The 17,584-nt window shown below is 40.3% G+C and overlaps 2 protein-coding genes across 4 annotated transcripts; one reads left to right on the top strand and one right to left on the bottom strand.

The window, feature by feature from the left end:
• The first annotated feature begins 773 nt into the window (after positions 1-773).
• On the top strand, positions 774-4,301 carry tma16 (translation machinery associated 16 homolog). The gene is made up of 7 exons (XM_058640471.1): positions 774-842; positions 980-1,083; positions 1,169-1,206; positions 1,799-1,883; positions 2,143-2,291; positions 2,377-2,419; positions 3,112-4,301. The coding sequence occupies exons 1-7, from the start codon at positions 840-842 to the stop codon at positions 3,317-3,319; spliced, it is 630 nt and encodes a 209-aa protein (XP_058496454.1). The 5' UTR covers positions 774-839; the 3' UTR covers positions 3,320-4,301.
• Positions 3,526-15,671, bottom strand: marchf1 (membrane-associated ring finger (C3HC4) 1). 3 transcript variants are annotated; one of them, XM_058640466.1, is made up of 10 exons: positions 15,278-15,671; positions 15,012-15,067; positions 13,456-13,877; positions 10,595-10,645; positions 9,909-9,982; positions 8,594-9,457; positions 8,268-8,448; positions 8,006-8,150; positions 5,291-5,335; positions 3,526-5,194 (listed from the first exon to the last, which is right to left on the bottom strand). In XM_058640466.1, exons 3-10 carry the CDS (start codon positions 13,540-13,542, stop codon positions 4,860-4,862), a joined length of 1,782 nt encoding a protein of 593 aa, XP_058496449.1. In that variant the 5' UTR covers positions 13,543-13,877; positions 15,012-15,067; positions 15,278-15,671; the 3' UTR covers positions 3,526-4,859. The 3 variants fall into 3 exon arrangements, with proteins under 3 accessions (XP_058496449.1, XP_058496450.1, XP_058496451.1); XM_058640467.1 differs by having other exon boundaries at positions 15,012-15,064; XM_058640468.1 differs by lacking the exon at positions 5,291-5,335.
• Between the last annotated feature and the right edge of the window lie 1,913 nt (positions 15,672-17,584).

Genomic DNA, 17,584 nt, shown 5'->3' with positions numbered 1-17,584 from the left:
TGACTGGGATAGTACATTCACCAGTGGTGGAAAAGAACGAACCGCTGTACATTTACTCACATGCATTGCATTTTAAAGGACATACAGTATGTGTTGCTGTGCAAATATTTCTCGATACATATAAAGTATGTACTTTCATACAGGACATTTTCTGTCATCTTTTAATCCCTAAAATATACTTAGAATTAGAATTTCTTTGCACATTTGACATTTTTGAAAGTGAATTTGTCCTCGCCTTGCTCAGGGGGCACCCCAGCCCGTCCTGAGATTAAACCAGCAACCTTCCAGTTATGAGCCCAATACCTTTCCTCTTGGCCATGGGCTGCCCATACCTGTGAATACTGTGTATGACCGTCTTGGTCACATGCACTGACCTGAACTCACTACTGAAACTTTAGTATTTCTTTGTGTCCTGTCATACTGATCTCACCTGGAATACCATGTTCCCAAAATACTACTAATCTCTCCAAAAAAGAAATAAACTGCATGTTTACTGTTTTCAAGGGAAAATATGTCAGAGCTGCCTCTTAATTGAGATCAATAAGTGGACCGAAATTTTAAATCTGGCAATAATGCCAGTAATGTTAAATTGTTTAAACTTCAAGGCTTAGGTTCATATTTTGGTAGCGATGGTTTACTAACAAAGTAGAATGCATATGTGTTACTCAAAAATTTCGAATAAAAGTATTTTTATTACCTTATTTCAAAGTTAAAAGTTCAGGAAATTGGGAACGTTAGTATGGTATCCGCAACGCACTCGGACATCATTTGATGTAGGACCACTTCCGGTCTAGTTGTCAACAGCTGAGTTGCTCCACGCGTGTTTCCAAACTGTGAAAATGGTAAAATTCCTGCGTGTCGTGACTGGACATTAGTTTGTATCTTTATATACAGTTAATATAAACACTTTAAAGCACATGTAGTGACTTTTAAGACTTAATACGTTTAAACGTTGTGACTAAATGTACCTGTTTTTCAGCCGAAGGTTCAGAAAGGAAAAGCGCCAGAGAAGGTGGTTCATCCGTTCAGCAGGAAAGCTGCTTACCTCGCCCGAGAAGACATCCGACTGAAGAAGAAAGACAGGTGCGAGGAGAAGAAAAACAACACGAAATAAATATACATACGACACATCATATTTACACTTGATATTGTTGTGTTTTCTCTGCAGGCAGAGAACTGACAAAGCCGCACGTCTGAGCAGCATAGGTAGGCTGATTAAAAATAAAAATGTGATTCTTATATCCTTTTATTTTGAGCGTATATTTACATTACCTGGTCACTTTATTAGATACACGTGATACGTGACAGGAGGAGTGAAGGCTGTTGTGTTCTTATGCTTCAGTGTGTTCAGAGATAATAGTCATACCTTGGTTGTAAAGAGTGGTTATTTGAGTTTCTATCATTTGGAGCAATGTTATAGTAGTTAATAGTGAATTAAATGCATGTACTGTATAAGCATCGCAATATCTGTACGAGAAACCACAGTCTTCATTTACTAATACTGCATATGGTTGTGAGTGAAAATTCCAGCCAAACGGCAGTTTCTGAAATACTCAAACATGCCACGTTTGACACCAACAACCAGGCCTCGTGTGAAGTCCTTTTAAATAACAAATAATGATGCTTGTTAAATAATTAACAAGCAGATGAATGGATGAACCTAATAAATTGGCCAGTGTGTTTATATTGACTTGTTAAAATTAGATGCATATTGTCTTCTTCAAATGTTATCGATGCTTAAATATACATGTGAAAACCAAAAATAAATGATTGAAATAGCACTTGTCTTGACTCACAGGTGAGAAGCTGTTGTGGTTCCAGGAACAGCTGGATCCAGCAAAGGCAACGTACACCAAGAAAGACGCCTGTGACATCATCGAAAGGTCATAATATTTTAGTATCTTATATTATATGTACTCCAGAGCAGTCAGTCTTTATTTTTGTGGGTTTAAGTTCATTACTTTGGCAGTGATGAAGGTTTTTGTCATTGTCACATGACAGCAGCACATAATGTTTTTGTACACAATAAGTTACGTATGTCGAATAGTTTAAAACCTCAGATAGTATTCTGTGACTAAATAGTGTCATATTCAAAAAAAATACAACCCACCATCATAATGTTTGTTTTTTTTTGCTGTTTAGGTATCTGCAAAGATTTGATTCTGAACTTGAGCAAATCGAGTTAGTGAATGGGATCAAAGGTCGTCAGGGTCGTCTCCATGGCGCCAGAGAAGCTGTCATCAAACAAACAATTGAACGGGAGCGAGCTCTGTATGAGGGCGCTGGGTTTGGTAAGCCCTCGTTGTTTAAACTTACATACACGCATTTGCAGTCGTTTGAGAAAATGTAACATCATCTTTGCTTTGTTTAACACAGAAATCCCAGATATCATCAATGCAAAGCATCTGAAAACGTTCAGGTGAGTGAAAAGGACAAATGCTCCAATGTGTTTTATTGTTTGTATTTCTTGCAACAGGTTCCACTAGCAAGTATTTTCAACCTTTATAGCGCTCTGGTAGCTGCCTTCACACAATTTCCATCAGGCAACTTTCTTAAATAACTTAAATAACACCATTTTGGCAGGAGGCTGCACTGTTCAAATCCATACATGTAACTGGCAGCATATACGTATACCAGGCAGTCAAGCAACTTGTGTCTTTGACGGCTGTATTCATAAAACTTGAAGATGGCTGTTGTGGGTCAGGATCGTTGGGGACAAGCAAACAGGAGAACATTTTACTGAATCACCAAAGATCCTGAGAGACTGCAAAGGTGGATCAATGCCATAAAACTCAAGCATAGAAGACTGAGCGATAATAATCCTGAGTCATTTCGCTTGTGTAGTGATTAGGTACAGAATCCAACCCTAAAGGGTCAGATATATTGAGTCCTGTCAAGTTTTGTGTCAAATTGCTCCATCTTAATGGATTTTAAATGTTTACTAAACTCTGCCAACATGGTGGTGTAAATAGACTGGGTAACGTGACATTTGAAGCTCAATAATGTTATCAGGAGTGTATTTTATTTACCTTGTTTTATCAAAGGATCAGCATTTGAGAAATTATGAAGACTATCACTTTTCAGCCTCTTGTTGATTCTTTGTTTTGTCAGAGAGTGGACTGGCGATCTGAAGAAACTCCCAACCATCAAACTGCGAATGGTTTCTTGCAAAGGTCTGGACACTAATAATGAGAAAAAAGAGAAACATGAAGTAGAAGAAGACAATATTGAAGATGAAGATGAAGATGATGATTTGGATGATGATGATGATGATGATGAACAGGCAGATGAGAAGGTTCTGATGTCGGACTCAAACTAATGTTCTTCTATCATTGCCATATGTTATTATAAAACATCAGATGTCCTACACAAAAGACTTTTTACAGAGAAACAACTTGTGTGAGAAGATGCTGCTACTCACGTTCTGTCCAGCAGATGGCATCAACATCTCAGACTTGGAAAACCAACTCATCAGTGTGCTCTTTTTCTTTGTCTTGCTGTTCAGTGACTCAACAGCAGCCTGTGAGAGGTTCTACAATCATTGTTTATTACATAAGCATGCATCAAATTAAACCTGAATAATCCGTCTTATACAGTCACACATACAAAGGTGTCGAGTGCTCTAATATTGTCGTGGAGACAAGACACAATTTGAGGAAACGGTCTTTTCTGCGACATGACAGTGAAAAGAAGAAATAAACCTGTAGAAAAGTGTAAACAGTCACTCATAACAGTGTCGGTACAAATAGAGACAAACACTGAAAATAAAATGTAAAACATTAACACTTGTTTTACAATAATTTAAATATGTTAGTGCTGTAGTTATGTCTAAGAAACTAAGAGAGTAGATTCTGAGTAGGACCACATGCAGCTGTATGAGGAAAGCATCATAAACAACCAGGCTATTTACAATTTTTTAAGACATAATAATTTTCCTAATACAGTAAATTACTTTTCAAAACACTTAAGTTTATTCAATATCAAGAGTGAGCTAAATATGCTAAGTCAATAGTTCTGTGTATATTTGTCTCTTTGGTGCCTGAAGATCTGCTTGTCCAAAGGGAGAGAATACCTCAGAACGTTTCAAACAAAAACCTGGTTGGACCGTGTCTAAAAAAATCATCTTTTCCACCTCTGTTCTTCAGACAACAGTAAACACAAGTGTGGAGGCTCTAACCAGGGCATCTTATGTGTGTGAACAGATGTGCCAGTGTGTGTGTCTACCGTCTACTGTATATCTGCCTGTTCACTCAGTGCAGATGTCAGAGAGGAGGCAGGGATTAAACTGTTTTTTGATAAAAGTACTTGAGTCACTATTTGAATTTTTCCAAGGCTTTGAATGACAGTCTAGTTTTGCACTGCTATGTGCATTTCAACAGTTGATGGTGTTTTTGGTGGCAAATTTTAAAGCAGCTGACGTGTTCATACAAATTCCCAATCCCAGGTTTGTTTCATAGCACACTGAGACCTTTGTTTAACAGCCTCCACCATGTGCTGGTTACACATGTAACCATCAGTGCAGTTCTTGATAGTGCATACAGAAATATAAAAGCATGTGTTTACTTGATAACAAAGTCACTTTTGCTGATGGCTTAATTTTCCTTTTAACTCCTCCCACATGAACAGTCATGTTACTGCAGCCCTTCAATTTGTCATGATCACTGAGAAACAGGATCACTTCTGATGTCATGTGATGAGATCAGTAATCCCAAGTGCTGAGAACAACTCACCAAAAATACAACAGGAGTCAAAATCACACCTCGGTCACACCAGATTGTGATTGAGCGTGATGTGATTCAGGATTCTGAACGATTGCTGGAGCTAAATCTGTCAAACAGGGTTTATCCTGTTTGACAGGGTTAAACCGGTGCCACTGCATCCTCCACTGACATGTCTGAGTCTGTTTGTGCCTGTGGAGCCAGGATGGGCGCTGGGCTGACCACCGGGCTGACCACCGGGCTGACCGGGACCTCCACAGCTTCACGTCTGCCATTGGAGATGGTGAAGGACTGGGTCTGAGAATGGCGTGGGTCCTTTTCGGGGCAGTTCTGAACAGTGATGATACGGTTGAAGGCCTTGAGACGGCGCCACAGCTGCATGTACACTTTACACTGAATGTACATGAAAATGAGGCCGCCTGTGAAACCTATGCCCACCACGATCAGCTTGGTCCAGAAGGGCCACTCCAGCACAGCTGAGGATGTGCACACAAACACACAGGGCCAGTGTGAGTTAACCTACAGCACATGCGATGGACCATGATCAGTGGTGTGTGCTGAGCTGTGCTTACCATGCTCCGAATAGTACTTCAGTAGAGTAACTCTCCATATTTCGTCTGCAATCAAGAGCGAGTGTAATTTCACTTAATTTCTCTTAACTCAGCAGAAATGTGCTCTTTGCTTTTCAAACAATATTTTTTTATTAATATTTATTGAAGTGAACTTCTTCAGAAGTTCTGAAAGTTTGTGTGGTTGCATGAGGTACTTGCATGCAGTGAACACTAATTTATGTGTGCCATATTCGCTGAGGACCAACCTTAGACATGAACGTTCCTCCTCACTGAAAATATTGCCGCCAGTGGCTACACAACAATAAACATATTTTTGCCTCCTAACAAAAGGCAAAGCTAATAAAAATCTATGCCTGTTTAGCTCTACAATATCGTATGTTTGCTGAATTATCTCAGTGTTAGATTACCTTTTATGACTGGAAATGGAAGTTTCTTAGCTTGCGGGGACACAAGAGCTGCTAGTCTACTGCTGCCTCGTTTGGTAAGTTTGTGTCCTTAGCTTAATCTGAACAAAGCATTTTAAACATCAAGGTCACAAGAATAATGCATCAGATCTTAATAATGCAGCAGTGGATCAACAACTCATCATGATGTAAAATGGCAGATTTTCTCTATGGACTTCGGTGTGGTGAGTGAACAGTTCAAACTTAACTTTCCAGTCAAATGACTGATGAGATTTTCTAGACTTAGGCAGGTGCAGGTTGTATCATGCAATCCTTTTGATACGTGTCCCACACTGGCAGCTCTGTTCTCAGTGGGGGAAAGCATCCTTGTGTCTGAGGATGGTGCCCAGCGATGGGGATGTGCAGGTGGGGCACAATGAAGTCAGCATTGACCACATTTCTGTACCTCATACAAATACACTTAAAAAAGTAAGTGTTTGAAACATACTAGAGCTACACTGTGCTACCAATTCATTTATTACACTTTGAAATGAAATACACCTGGTGTAAAACAACAGTTCTGCAATAAAGTCTTCCTTAAAGCTTTTATGATGATCAAAAACCTGGAAAATAATAATCTTCATGAAGGCAGGATTTACTGCAGATCTGATGTATTTTGTATTAAAAGTACTACGTTACCACACACACACTAATCTACTGTCCACTGAGTGAATGATTTCAGCCTCAAATGAGACATGAGAGAATGGAGGTAGAGGCGCACTGGGATCACAGCACAACACAGCACAGTCACTGGGCATGGACAGACAAAAGCACTTGAGGGGTCAGTGTGTGTTCACTTAAACAAAGACATAAAATGTGACAACCTCAAACAAGATTGAATTTGATGTGTTCAGACTGTAAACAGTACATCCTTGACTTTATACATCGATAACCAAAATGTGACATGTTGAGGTATCGCTTAAACTCCAACATCCAAAACTCACATTCACGTGACTTTTGTTTGCAAACAGTTTTGTTTTTGGATTTCAGTTCCAGCACCGCACTGTAACTCTTTTTGTCACCACAGACTCTCCAGCAGTTTCAAAAACCTAAACCGTTTCCAATGACATCATCATGTAATCAAACATATTAGCAGATTGTTCAACCAATTTGAAGGACACATGTAAAAATGTACTGGTACTGATCTGAAATCATGTTAAGTTTATATAATTTAAAATGACTACAACATCCTCCATTTAGATAAACGACTTAAAAAAAGAATTATATAAAGAATTGTTTTATCATTACAGTTAGATCAAGCTAAGATTAGCATTTAATAATTTTGAAACAACGTGGTGGCAAAGATTTGAATGCATTAATGTGTTTAAACACAGATAAGTTATGAGTGATGACTCCTGCAGTCTGTTCATCAAAGTGCACATACACGTACTTCTAACTAGTTTCACTGAAAACACAAACACTGCTGTGATTTTTAAAAATTGTGGTTCAGGTTTTTGAAACTGTGGCTGTATGAGCTATTGACACATAGTCAGTCCTGACTGTGCTGGGAACCAGACACAAACAAGGACACTCACTCTGACTGAAAACGTGGCTGCCATCAAGGCTACAAGGCAAACCAGATTTTAGCCACTTTACTAAGACTCAATTCATACAATCTACACCTTCTTCTAGGTCAGGAGTCATTAGTGTCGCTTTGTAACTCACTTACTCACCACACCAAAGTCCAGAGATCAAATCTGGGATTTTGTTGATCCAATACTGCCTCTACCAATAAGTTCAGATGTGTTATTTTGTGACTTCAGTGTTTAAGATCCTTTGTTTGGTTACAAACTTAACAAACGATGCAGCAGTAGACCAGCATTTCCCTTTCCTCAATGGACTTTGGTGCAGGAGAGTAAGCAGCACCTAATAACATGAGGTACAGTTACAGATGACAGAACCAAATTCTCATACAACCAAAGTTTAAAACTAAAACTAAATAATTACTTCATTTTATGTTCTGTTTTTTTTTTTACCAGCAAAAATGTTCACAGCTGTGTTCACATGCTTCTAATTCTTCATGGCACACTAGCCTAGCAGCATTTTACTGTAAATGTCATGCATTCCAATTTGAATATTAAAGGAGGTTAAATCTTTGCCAGTGTATTAAAATGTTTGGAAGACCAAACGTGCACTTGCATTGCTTTGAGGTGAGTTATGTTGAACAAGAAGAACTTTATATTTAAGTTTAAGTCTTGTAATTATAATTTCAAATGTCTCTCTGTATGTCTCCAGTAAGAGAAATGGGGGGAGGAGTGGGGAAAGTACTGACCGTTCTTCCCAAGCCTGATCTCTTCAGTGGTTCTCTTGACCAGTATGTAGATTGACCACAACATACACACTATTGCTATGAGGTGAAACAACACTGAACAGAAGATCTTTCTCCTCTCACTCTTCGACATGTGTAGTTTTTCCCACTGGCAGCCGGAGGGAAGGAGATGAAGAAAGGATAAGAGGCAAGATAACATAGGATTTCAGGAGGGGAAGAGGGTTGAGGGGAGAAAAAGCGGCAACAGACTGATGTGTGTGCATACCTTGCTTAAAGGTTTGAGCTTCGTCTCCATGACAAAGTCAAACTTGCAGAGTTCACAGCAGCGAGTGTCTGAGGATTTGATCCACTGGTTCAGACAAGACTGGTGCACAAAACTCAGGCTCCCTGTGCAGCGACAAGGCATAATCAGTGGGAACTCGTCCTCCCCCTCACAGTGGCAGATCCTACACACACAGAAAACACACTCAGTTATCAGGTAAAATATGTGCAGTTAATGCACTGTTACTGTGGACTGTGTGTTGTTTCACCTTATTTGTTCCTGTGTTTCCTGAAACATAAAGTTAAACCTGCACACAAACATCCACTGACCTGCAGACCTCCTCAGAATCCTCAGAGCAGAGCTGTGGTGCATCTCCATTCATACTGCAGTGAGTCTGTGGAGTGGGCGCTGACGTGTCTCCACCCCCCAATCCCTTTTCTTGGTATCTCTTGGTGGTGAGCTCTTTGTCATACTCCGCCTGTGATGAACTGCCTCCTGGGTCATGTGACTTGTAGCTCTTCTCCTTATCTCTGCTTTGTGAAACTTCCCTCTGTGAAGTGTGGTCGTCTCTCTTCATAGAACTCTGGCTGCTGTGCCGCTTCTTAAGGCCTCCGCTGTCCTCCACCAAAGGCCGTTCCTCCATCCCCCTGTCTAAGCCATCACTGTCCTCCTCCAGAGGCAGTTTCTCTGTCCCTTCATCTGAGACCACTGACTGCAGCTCCATGATCTCTGTTTTGTCTTCACTTCCTTTATTCCTGTTTGCCCCATCCTTCTCCCGACTGTTTCTGTTGCACCGGTGCACCCTTCGGGCTTTCTCTTTACTCCAGCTGCGAGCATCACGCCACATCTCATTCTCAGAAGAGGAGTCAGACTGTGGGGCCCCTGTGCAGCGGAGACGAGGGGGAAGTTCCCTTCGAATCTTGAAAGACTGCTCCCTCTTTTCCCCCTTCTCGCTGCGGTCAGAACTAAGGCTGCGGTCACTGCGGTCTGTCTGCTCCTGTTTGCTGATGGTTTCCACGCAGTCTGTGGCAGCACAGCTGCTCCTCCTGCGGCGGTGACAACGCTTCACCGGTTTCTTCTGGACATGAGCCGATGAACCCATGGTTTTGCTGGTGACTGTCCTCTCAGAGGTGCGTGTGTGCTTACTGTGTTTGTGTGTTTCAGAGGCATCCTCCTCTAAACGCATCAGCTGGCTAGAACACACACACACACACACACACGTAAAAATGAGGTGAAAGGTGAAACAAGATGAAAGTAGTGAATGTGAGGACATAAATTAAACAAAAGCAATTTGTAATGTGTACAAAACAGCGAACAAGATCATGTTACAAGGCAAAGAAAACAGGAAATGGTGACTTTTGAATGACTGATCATGGTAAGAAGGAGGCCAAAGCACACGAGCACAAGTTCTCTGATGGGAGCACCGTTGTATTTCAGTATCCATTTTAATTTTATTATGTCCTTGGGTTGCATCAGAACATATTAAATTCATTCTCCCACTCAGTGGAGAAAAAGCTTTAAACTGTGCATGATATAATATCACAGAGGAAACTGTGTCTGCTCTGGTGACTGGCTTTCAACAACAAAAGGAGCCATTGTTTTCTTTTGCTTTTTCACTTTCTGCCCATGTAACAGCTGTTTTACCTGCATATGTCCTGAGAAGAAGGAGTGACTGATGCCCTTGAGGTTGTATTTAGTCCTGTCGTAGAGTTGCTGGCCTGCAACAACAAAGAAACATGAATAAGACAATAATTACTGAATTCTTTATAGACTTAAATCAAAAAAGTGATGGCACAGATGCAAATAATGATACAAATGTTGAAAGAACACAACATGAACACAGTTTGTGAACACCTGAGGGCAAAAAAACAAACAAACAAACAAAAAATCACAAGCTGACACCTTATGTAGCCATAATATATATAATTACAAGGTTGCTGTGAATAATCATAGTCTCTGTTCTCGTCTAGAAGAAAGAAAAAACCTTTTTTCCCTGTTCGTATTAAGTGCATTTCTTAAATTTAAGTGTAATATTCTCTCAGATTTAAGCAGCCAAGTCATTGGGTGTGTATTCGATTTTTGACAAAGGCCATAGACAAAAAGGACTACAGGATAATGCAAGTCTTTGGGTTTGTTACTTTGATTAACCTTTATTACATAAAGAAATATGACTCATTTACGACGTAATAGTAAAAGAATAAAAGAAGCTTAAACCATCATTCACACAACTGTGAACTCAAATAAACAAACTTCTTCCTGGACAAACAATGATGCACTGTGCTCTGTGAACTTATATTTGGTCCTTGAAGAGACTCATATTCAGCAGTTACCTTGGAGATGTTGCTGGATCGACTTCCTGAGCGGCCAGCAGCCTTTCTTCCCTGCAGGGAGAAAGAGAGGCAGAAAATCGTTTGAAAAGTGGAGAATCATTTCACCATAACATTTCAGAGTGACCTGCTTTAAAGCTGCAACAAACAATGTGTTAATGGGCTGAAATCCAGCGTGAGGAGCCAAGCACAGCTACGTGCCCTTGGTATTTCATTGTGACCTGAGCTAAAGCCAGACAATCCTATTACCTGGTTGTCCCACTAAATCTACTTGATGCTGCTCTGCAATGTGTCTCTATTTAAAGTCAACGTCAAGCACTTTTCTAGAACTACATAGAGCACTGATGTAATTCCACTGGTAGAACATGAACTCAGACACCTGTGGCTTCATGCACTCTTGACCCAAGTTTAACAGTAGACATTGGTGTGTTTGAGAGTATGTTGTTTGCTGTGTGTGTGTGTTGACATTATTAACTTACCACTTGTTACTTGTGGCTACTGAACTGTTATTTCTTATATATGCTCCTGGTCTCTCTCTTCTGTCTCTACTTCACCTGCCTCTATCCCTTTCTCTCCCCCATTTTTCCTCTCAACCAAACCGGTCGAGGCAGATGGCCGCACATCTTTGAGTCTGGTTCTGTCAGAGATTTCTTCATCCTGTTAAAAGGAAGTTTTTTCTCTCCGCTGATGTCTAGTGTTTGCTCATTGTGTGAACTGTTGGGTTTCTCTTCTCTCTATCTCAGTGCCTTGAGAAAATGTATGCTGTGATTTGGCGCACTACAAATACAATTTAATTGGATTATTTTGTTGACTGAAAGTGTCAGATTTATTAAGAGGCAACCCCTAGAGAGGCAGAAGCTGAAAGAAAAAAGAAATAGACCAAAGAGATAACAAACCCTTGGTCAAGACCTCCAGGATAAAACACATGAGAGTTGACAAATAACATTGAAATTAAAATGCTGTTACCAATGAATAATCACAAATAATCACAATTTCAATATTGATTAAAATAACTGTAAACACAACAAGCATAGATACTGTAATTTAACACCCAAAGTATCCTAAAATAGCATTTTCTGACAAGTCAAAGGTGCGACAAATCATTCCCAACTCTTGTGAGAGATTACAATGAAACCGAACATCTGAAGATGGTGGTAAACCAAAAACACAGTCTGTTTTGCCAGAGCCATGTACTGTATATGCCTCAACTTACACTTCAGTACCATTCAAATCTGTCACTTGAACCTGAATCTCTCTCCTCTGCTGACACTGTGACTCTGATGCACTGCACAGACTCAAGTGTGGACATGTGCATGTTGCTGCAGAGGGGATTAGGTGATGTAGTGTGGACAAAGAGCTATACTATGGTTCTGCACTCTGGCTTTGGATCAAAAACACCTACAGCCACATTTAGAAAAGCGGCCAACATGGCTGCAGAGGTTCTTAGAATCAATGTTCTAAAGAAACACAAAGCTGCAGGCTGTAACTTTTTTATCATTTTTTAATGTTATTTTTCTGCCTCTGTTTTGTCTTCGGAACAGATAAGGAAAAATGATTTGTATGCTGTGTCCCTCATCTGTAAACAGACCCTGTCAAACAATACAGACCTGAATTATGGAGGAAGAGGGCAATTAACATTTATCTCACCAAACAGCAGAACATCCAGGCCTTTTTGAGAAGTAGTCAAACATGGGTTGCTTTTCTGTGTTTTAAGTTATATTCCAACCTGTCTGCAGCTGTCTTGCTCTACCAGCTTTACCAGTTGCTGTTGCCTCCATCTGTCATGACATGATGTCACCAGGCGACACGAGACCTGAACACAACTGTGATGACCAAGAGAGAGTCGTGTGGAGCTTAATCAGCAATGGTGCCAATGGTGTGAATGTGAGGGACATTTCAGTTTCCTGAGATATTTCTTAACAATGTGATATATTTGTGGTTAAATAGGCTACATTCATTCATTAATTTATCTTCTACAGATTTATCCTCCACATAATCGCAGAGGGCACTGGTACCAATCCCAGCTGACACAGGGCGAAAGGCAGGGTATAACCTGGACAGGTCACCAGGCCATCACTGGGACACAGAGAGACACACAACCATCCATAAAACTCATTTTAATTTCATTTTCAGTTCAAATTTCCTTTCTATAGAGTAAAAAAAGGAAAATTAAAGCAGGCTATTTTGACATCTTAAACGAGATGCCACTGATAAGTTACAATGTCGGAAGAGAGAAGATTCTTAGGGTGACCGTAAATTCCCTCAGCCAGGAATTGAACTGGTGTATAAAACCCTGATGTTTAAACCAAAAGATACAAATGGTAACCGATGGAGGCCTGGGTCATTAGAAAAAATCTTATGGATAGAGGCTTTAACCAGCCAGCAAATCCACAAATCTAAATAAATGTACAAGTTATCATTATGATATAACTGTAGACTGTGGTGTAGCCAAACAATCCTTCATAAGAGATTTGCGTGTTACATATACAAGTCAGTGGTAATTCTCAAGGCCTAATGATCTAATAACCTAAAATGCAGTCAAGCTGGGGTCCTATGCTGTGCACTACAATCTTACGATGGCCGCACAAATTCTCTCTTTTTTTTTTAAGCTTCCTACCATCACATATTTACAAAATAGCCAAAACTCTGTAAATGATTTACATCATTACTGCCACAGGGTTATTCATATGCCTGATTGCATGTGCTGTAGAGACAGCAAAGCATTTTAATTAAAGTTGTAAAGTGTCTTTTGGGAAAATTGAAGTTATCACTACTTGGGCGTACAGTAAATGAAAATGAAAGTGTAATATTATGATGTCACAATGACCTGGACCATAAATGTCATAACTATGTTACAAACTCACCTCGTTTTTGTCTTTGGAGCTAGGCACGCTCTTGCCGTTGCTGACTGCGTCCCTGGGCGGCACCACAGTTATCTGTTGTACTGGCATGTTGCTGTTTCCAGGCAACACTCCTGTGCGTTATTGCCACAGCATTCCCAGTGTGTTGCACCTCCTTGGCTTCAGATTCTCGTTGCTGTCTGTAATTCCCCGTCCCATCCAAGAGCTGTTGTCAGTGAAAAGAGCCGGCACTCCAGGGTTGCTCTCCTTCATCCGTCCGAACTGGATCATTACTAGGAGTGGAGATGGAACAGGATCAGGTCACCGTGGCAACAGAAAGATAGATCTGAAGATGGCGGGGTGTGAGGTCGTCATGACGACTGGGAAACTCCTCAACAGTGCACACCTCCTCCTCCTCCTCCTTCTCCTCTTCCACTGTCTGCCTGCTGGGAGAGTATGAGAGAGCAAGAGTTGTGATGGAGCTGAGCAGTAAACAAGCTTGTTTTAAAGTGATGTGTGTGTTTCTTGAAGGGGTGGAGCCAGGATTTTGTCATTCCAGCTAGGTAATAAGCATATGGTCCATGAGGATTAAGGCTTAGACTAACCTCAATCGCTTCTTCTGACCAGTGGTGCTGCTAATAAGCTTATACTTGTGCACATGGACAGCACTCAGACATGCACACGCACATACACACACAACCAAATTGCTCAGGGACTCCCTGGTTACTTTGCTGTGTTAAAAGCATAAAGACACATTTCTCATCTGACTGGCAATGAAGTAAAAAGAGAAATCACATATGAACATGTCAGCCTGTTCAGATCATTTATATAGACGTGTCGGTGTGTTATTTAACAGCTAAATTAACCAGAAAATAAGGGACTTAAAGTAATTATTTAATTTACTCAGTACAAATGGCAAATGCATAAGAACGAGTGGTGTTTTGATGCTCTTGACTCTTAGAATCTTACAATCTGAAAATATATTAATCTTTTATTTTTATTTATTTTTTTGGGGAACATATGTTTTGGGCTTTTGAATGTGGGCAGCATAACTCAAAAGGTTAACGACAGACTTTCCATGACAATTTCTAGGGATGAAGATTACCATCCCCGGAAGAAATAATTCAATTTTGGTGGGATTAATTGCAGTATAAAGTATAAAGGAGTATAAAGGAGAGTACTGACACTGGGAAACTGAGGGGCCTTGGCAGAGGTTTCCGCTCTCCGATTGCATTCTATCCTTTATCTTTGTTTTGCTTTAGAAATTAATTTTCTAAAGCAAAGCTTGTTAGTTGAGAACAGATTTGATCATTAAGAGAACATCTGTAGTATAGAGGTGAGAGGAAACACCTTCAGACCTTGAGCCACCATGTGGGACAAACTGACTGAAAAAAAGTGATGAGCAAGTTCAAACACCAAAGTGCTTGCTTGAATGTGATCTTTGTAAGAAGGGATGATTACTCACACCTGCTTAGTTGAGCAAATGATAGGAATGCAGTGAAAAAATAAAGTGTCACAGCAAAGAGTCTAAATACTTAATATATCATAAGGCTGTTCGCATAAAATTGAACTGTACTGACCTGTATTCAGCAGCTTGTCTGTAACACATCAGCAGGTCTGTTCTCAGCTAACACTGCTGAGACAAGAATCACATCACATGTGAATGTTTAACAATACATAACACGTGTACTCTGACAACCTTTGACAAATACTCAACTGAGAAGGCATAGATGTAAAAAAATTAATACATTCACACAAAGTAAGTAGGGCAACACTCACAGTGTAACACTCACAGACACACAGTGAGGTCCAGTGTCATTAATAATTAGGGTTAATATGATCTCACCTGAAATGGAGAGGGCATGTGGGTTTCACACCCAGACACAGAGAGATGGTGATAAAGAGAGAACGTGTTTGACATTTCAGTGTTCCTGTAACACCCGAGGGTACGTTTTTATTCTCACTCTGATTCACCGTGTGATTGGGAGGGGATTTGACTTTTGATGGAAAGCAGGTGATCTGACAGATGAAGTATTTGCTGTCGACACACAGCGGTGGCAGTGGTCTCATCGCATCACATGTAGATGGGATCTCCTTTCACTGAGCTGGAGGCGCTGACGATCCTGTTCTCTCTCCTGGTGTTTGCCCTCTTCACATTTACTGGGATGCTCAATGAGGAATGTGCACATCTGCATGGTATGGCTAACACACACGTTTGCACGATAGACCAACAGCTGCTACATCTGGAACACACACAAACACGTACAGGTTAGCACAGGTGTCCTGTGACACTGCAATGACTTTCATTCATTTGAACAGCCTAACCACAGACCAATCCCATTAAATATTACCAGTTAATGTCTAACCCAAACTTTAACCTAACTGTAATTCAAATCTAAGCCCTAAACTTAGAAATGAGGACCTAAAACATATAAAATATACATAAAAGTACATACATGCACACTACAAACCTCTGTTTTTGTGTTTAACTCTAACAATGTGATTTAAATTGATATAATTAATGGATTTTGTGTATGGCATGATGATTCACACAATTATACAAGTTATATAATTGGGTAAACACATTAAAATAAAGCTGTCTAATAAAAAATAATAACTAATGCAAAAGATTAATGCAACAATAAAATCAGAAATGACGTGACGGCAGTAGATTGACAGTTAAACATAAAGCTACATTAAGTGGATTGAAGGGTTTCTGAAGAACCAGATACTGGGTACGGTTGGGTCCATGTTTTTTTAATGGCACAGGTGTTGATGATAGAACACCCCAGCAAAGTATAGTTAGGCCAATATGAAGTGATGAATTATTTTCAGAATTCAGCAAGCCCTAAATACAACAGCTGACATTTGTGTGGAGACAAGTCTGACAAGGCGATAAAACACAAACAGTGGTTGCTTTTTATTAATATCCGTCCTCATGGATACAATCGCATGCAGACAACCTGAGTTGCGACTGTTCACACCTGGTATTAAAAATGGTGCAGCTCCTGTGACCACGTGAGATCGGATCTGGCGTCCCACGCCCTTCATCCAAATACTCACTGACGTCATCTTTGTTTGCAAAAACAAAATCATTGTGGTGTCATTCATGCTTGATCGTTCACTGGTGAATTCATCTGCTCTTGCTCTCATTAGAAATCCTCTCTCTTAAGATATTTTTCTGAACTGCAACATAATGTATAAAATGTGTAAGAGGAGTGACGACAGGTCGTTGTTATTTGTTAAAATAACATGAGCAATGAAATAAGCAAGGCAAATAGAATGTCTAACTGACTGAAAAACCCTATGAACCGCTGATGAAAGACAGTGACTGAACTTGAAGTAGCTGCAAAACAACAGTTCCCCTGGGAGTAAAGCAGCTGTCATTGATGTTCCCAGAATGTGCACAGAAGCTGGGTCATACATGTCATACACCAACCACAGACTGAGAGCCACAGCAAGAAATACATACAGAAGAAAGTGTCTGATGTGGGCCTTGAGGTGAAGCAGATCATCTAGCCCCTGAAAAAACTGCTTCATCTTGCAGGTCTTGAGCTTGATAATGAAAAAAAAAGTAACAAGCTAACAGCCACAACCTGCTCTGATGTGTAAAGTAAACACAAGTGCATAAATATGTTGATTTGTTGGTGCTGCAAGCCATCAGTCAAGTTGTTCCAGTTTGATTTGGTGGGGCCAAATAACTGATTCCATTTTTTTTAAATCATGATCTGTTCAAGCTTCTGTCAACTAATAAATATCATTTGCAGAACTGTTGTATAAAAGCAATATCACATGAGAGATCATGCCAATGTACTGAACATCAGCACGGCTGTGATGTGGCCATGCTGCAGATATCACAGCCATGCTGACATTCAGTGCAGCAGTGCAAATCTCTTGTGTGGTATTAGTTACATGTCCACTGCAGTGCAGGGTGTCAAGCAGGTGTGATTTTCCTAATGTATTTCTTATGACATGAGTAAAATCAAGACACAGGGGCTGATTAAACCTAGTGGTGGACATGTCGGTCAAGTAGCTGAGCACTCAGTGGGGTTCCTCTGGCTGCCAGGAGATATTGTTAGGAAGGTAATGAGGCAGCAGACTCTTAAAGACATTAAAAAGGGACATAGGGGTGAAACTACTCAGGACAGTAGCA

The sequence above is a fragment of the Solea solea genome, chromosome 10 (assembly GCF_958295425.1).
Source record: "Solea solea chromosome 10, fSolSol10.1, whole genome shotgun sequence".
Taxonomy (NCBI): domain Eukaryota; kingdom Metazoa; phylum Chordata; class Actinopteri; order Pleuronectiformes; family Soleidae; genus Solea; species Solea solea.
This window is presented reverse-complemented; position numbering and strand designations above follow the sequence as displayed.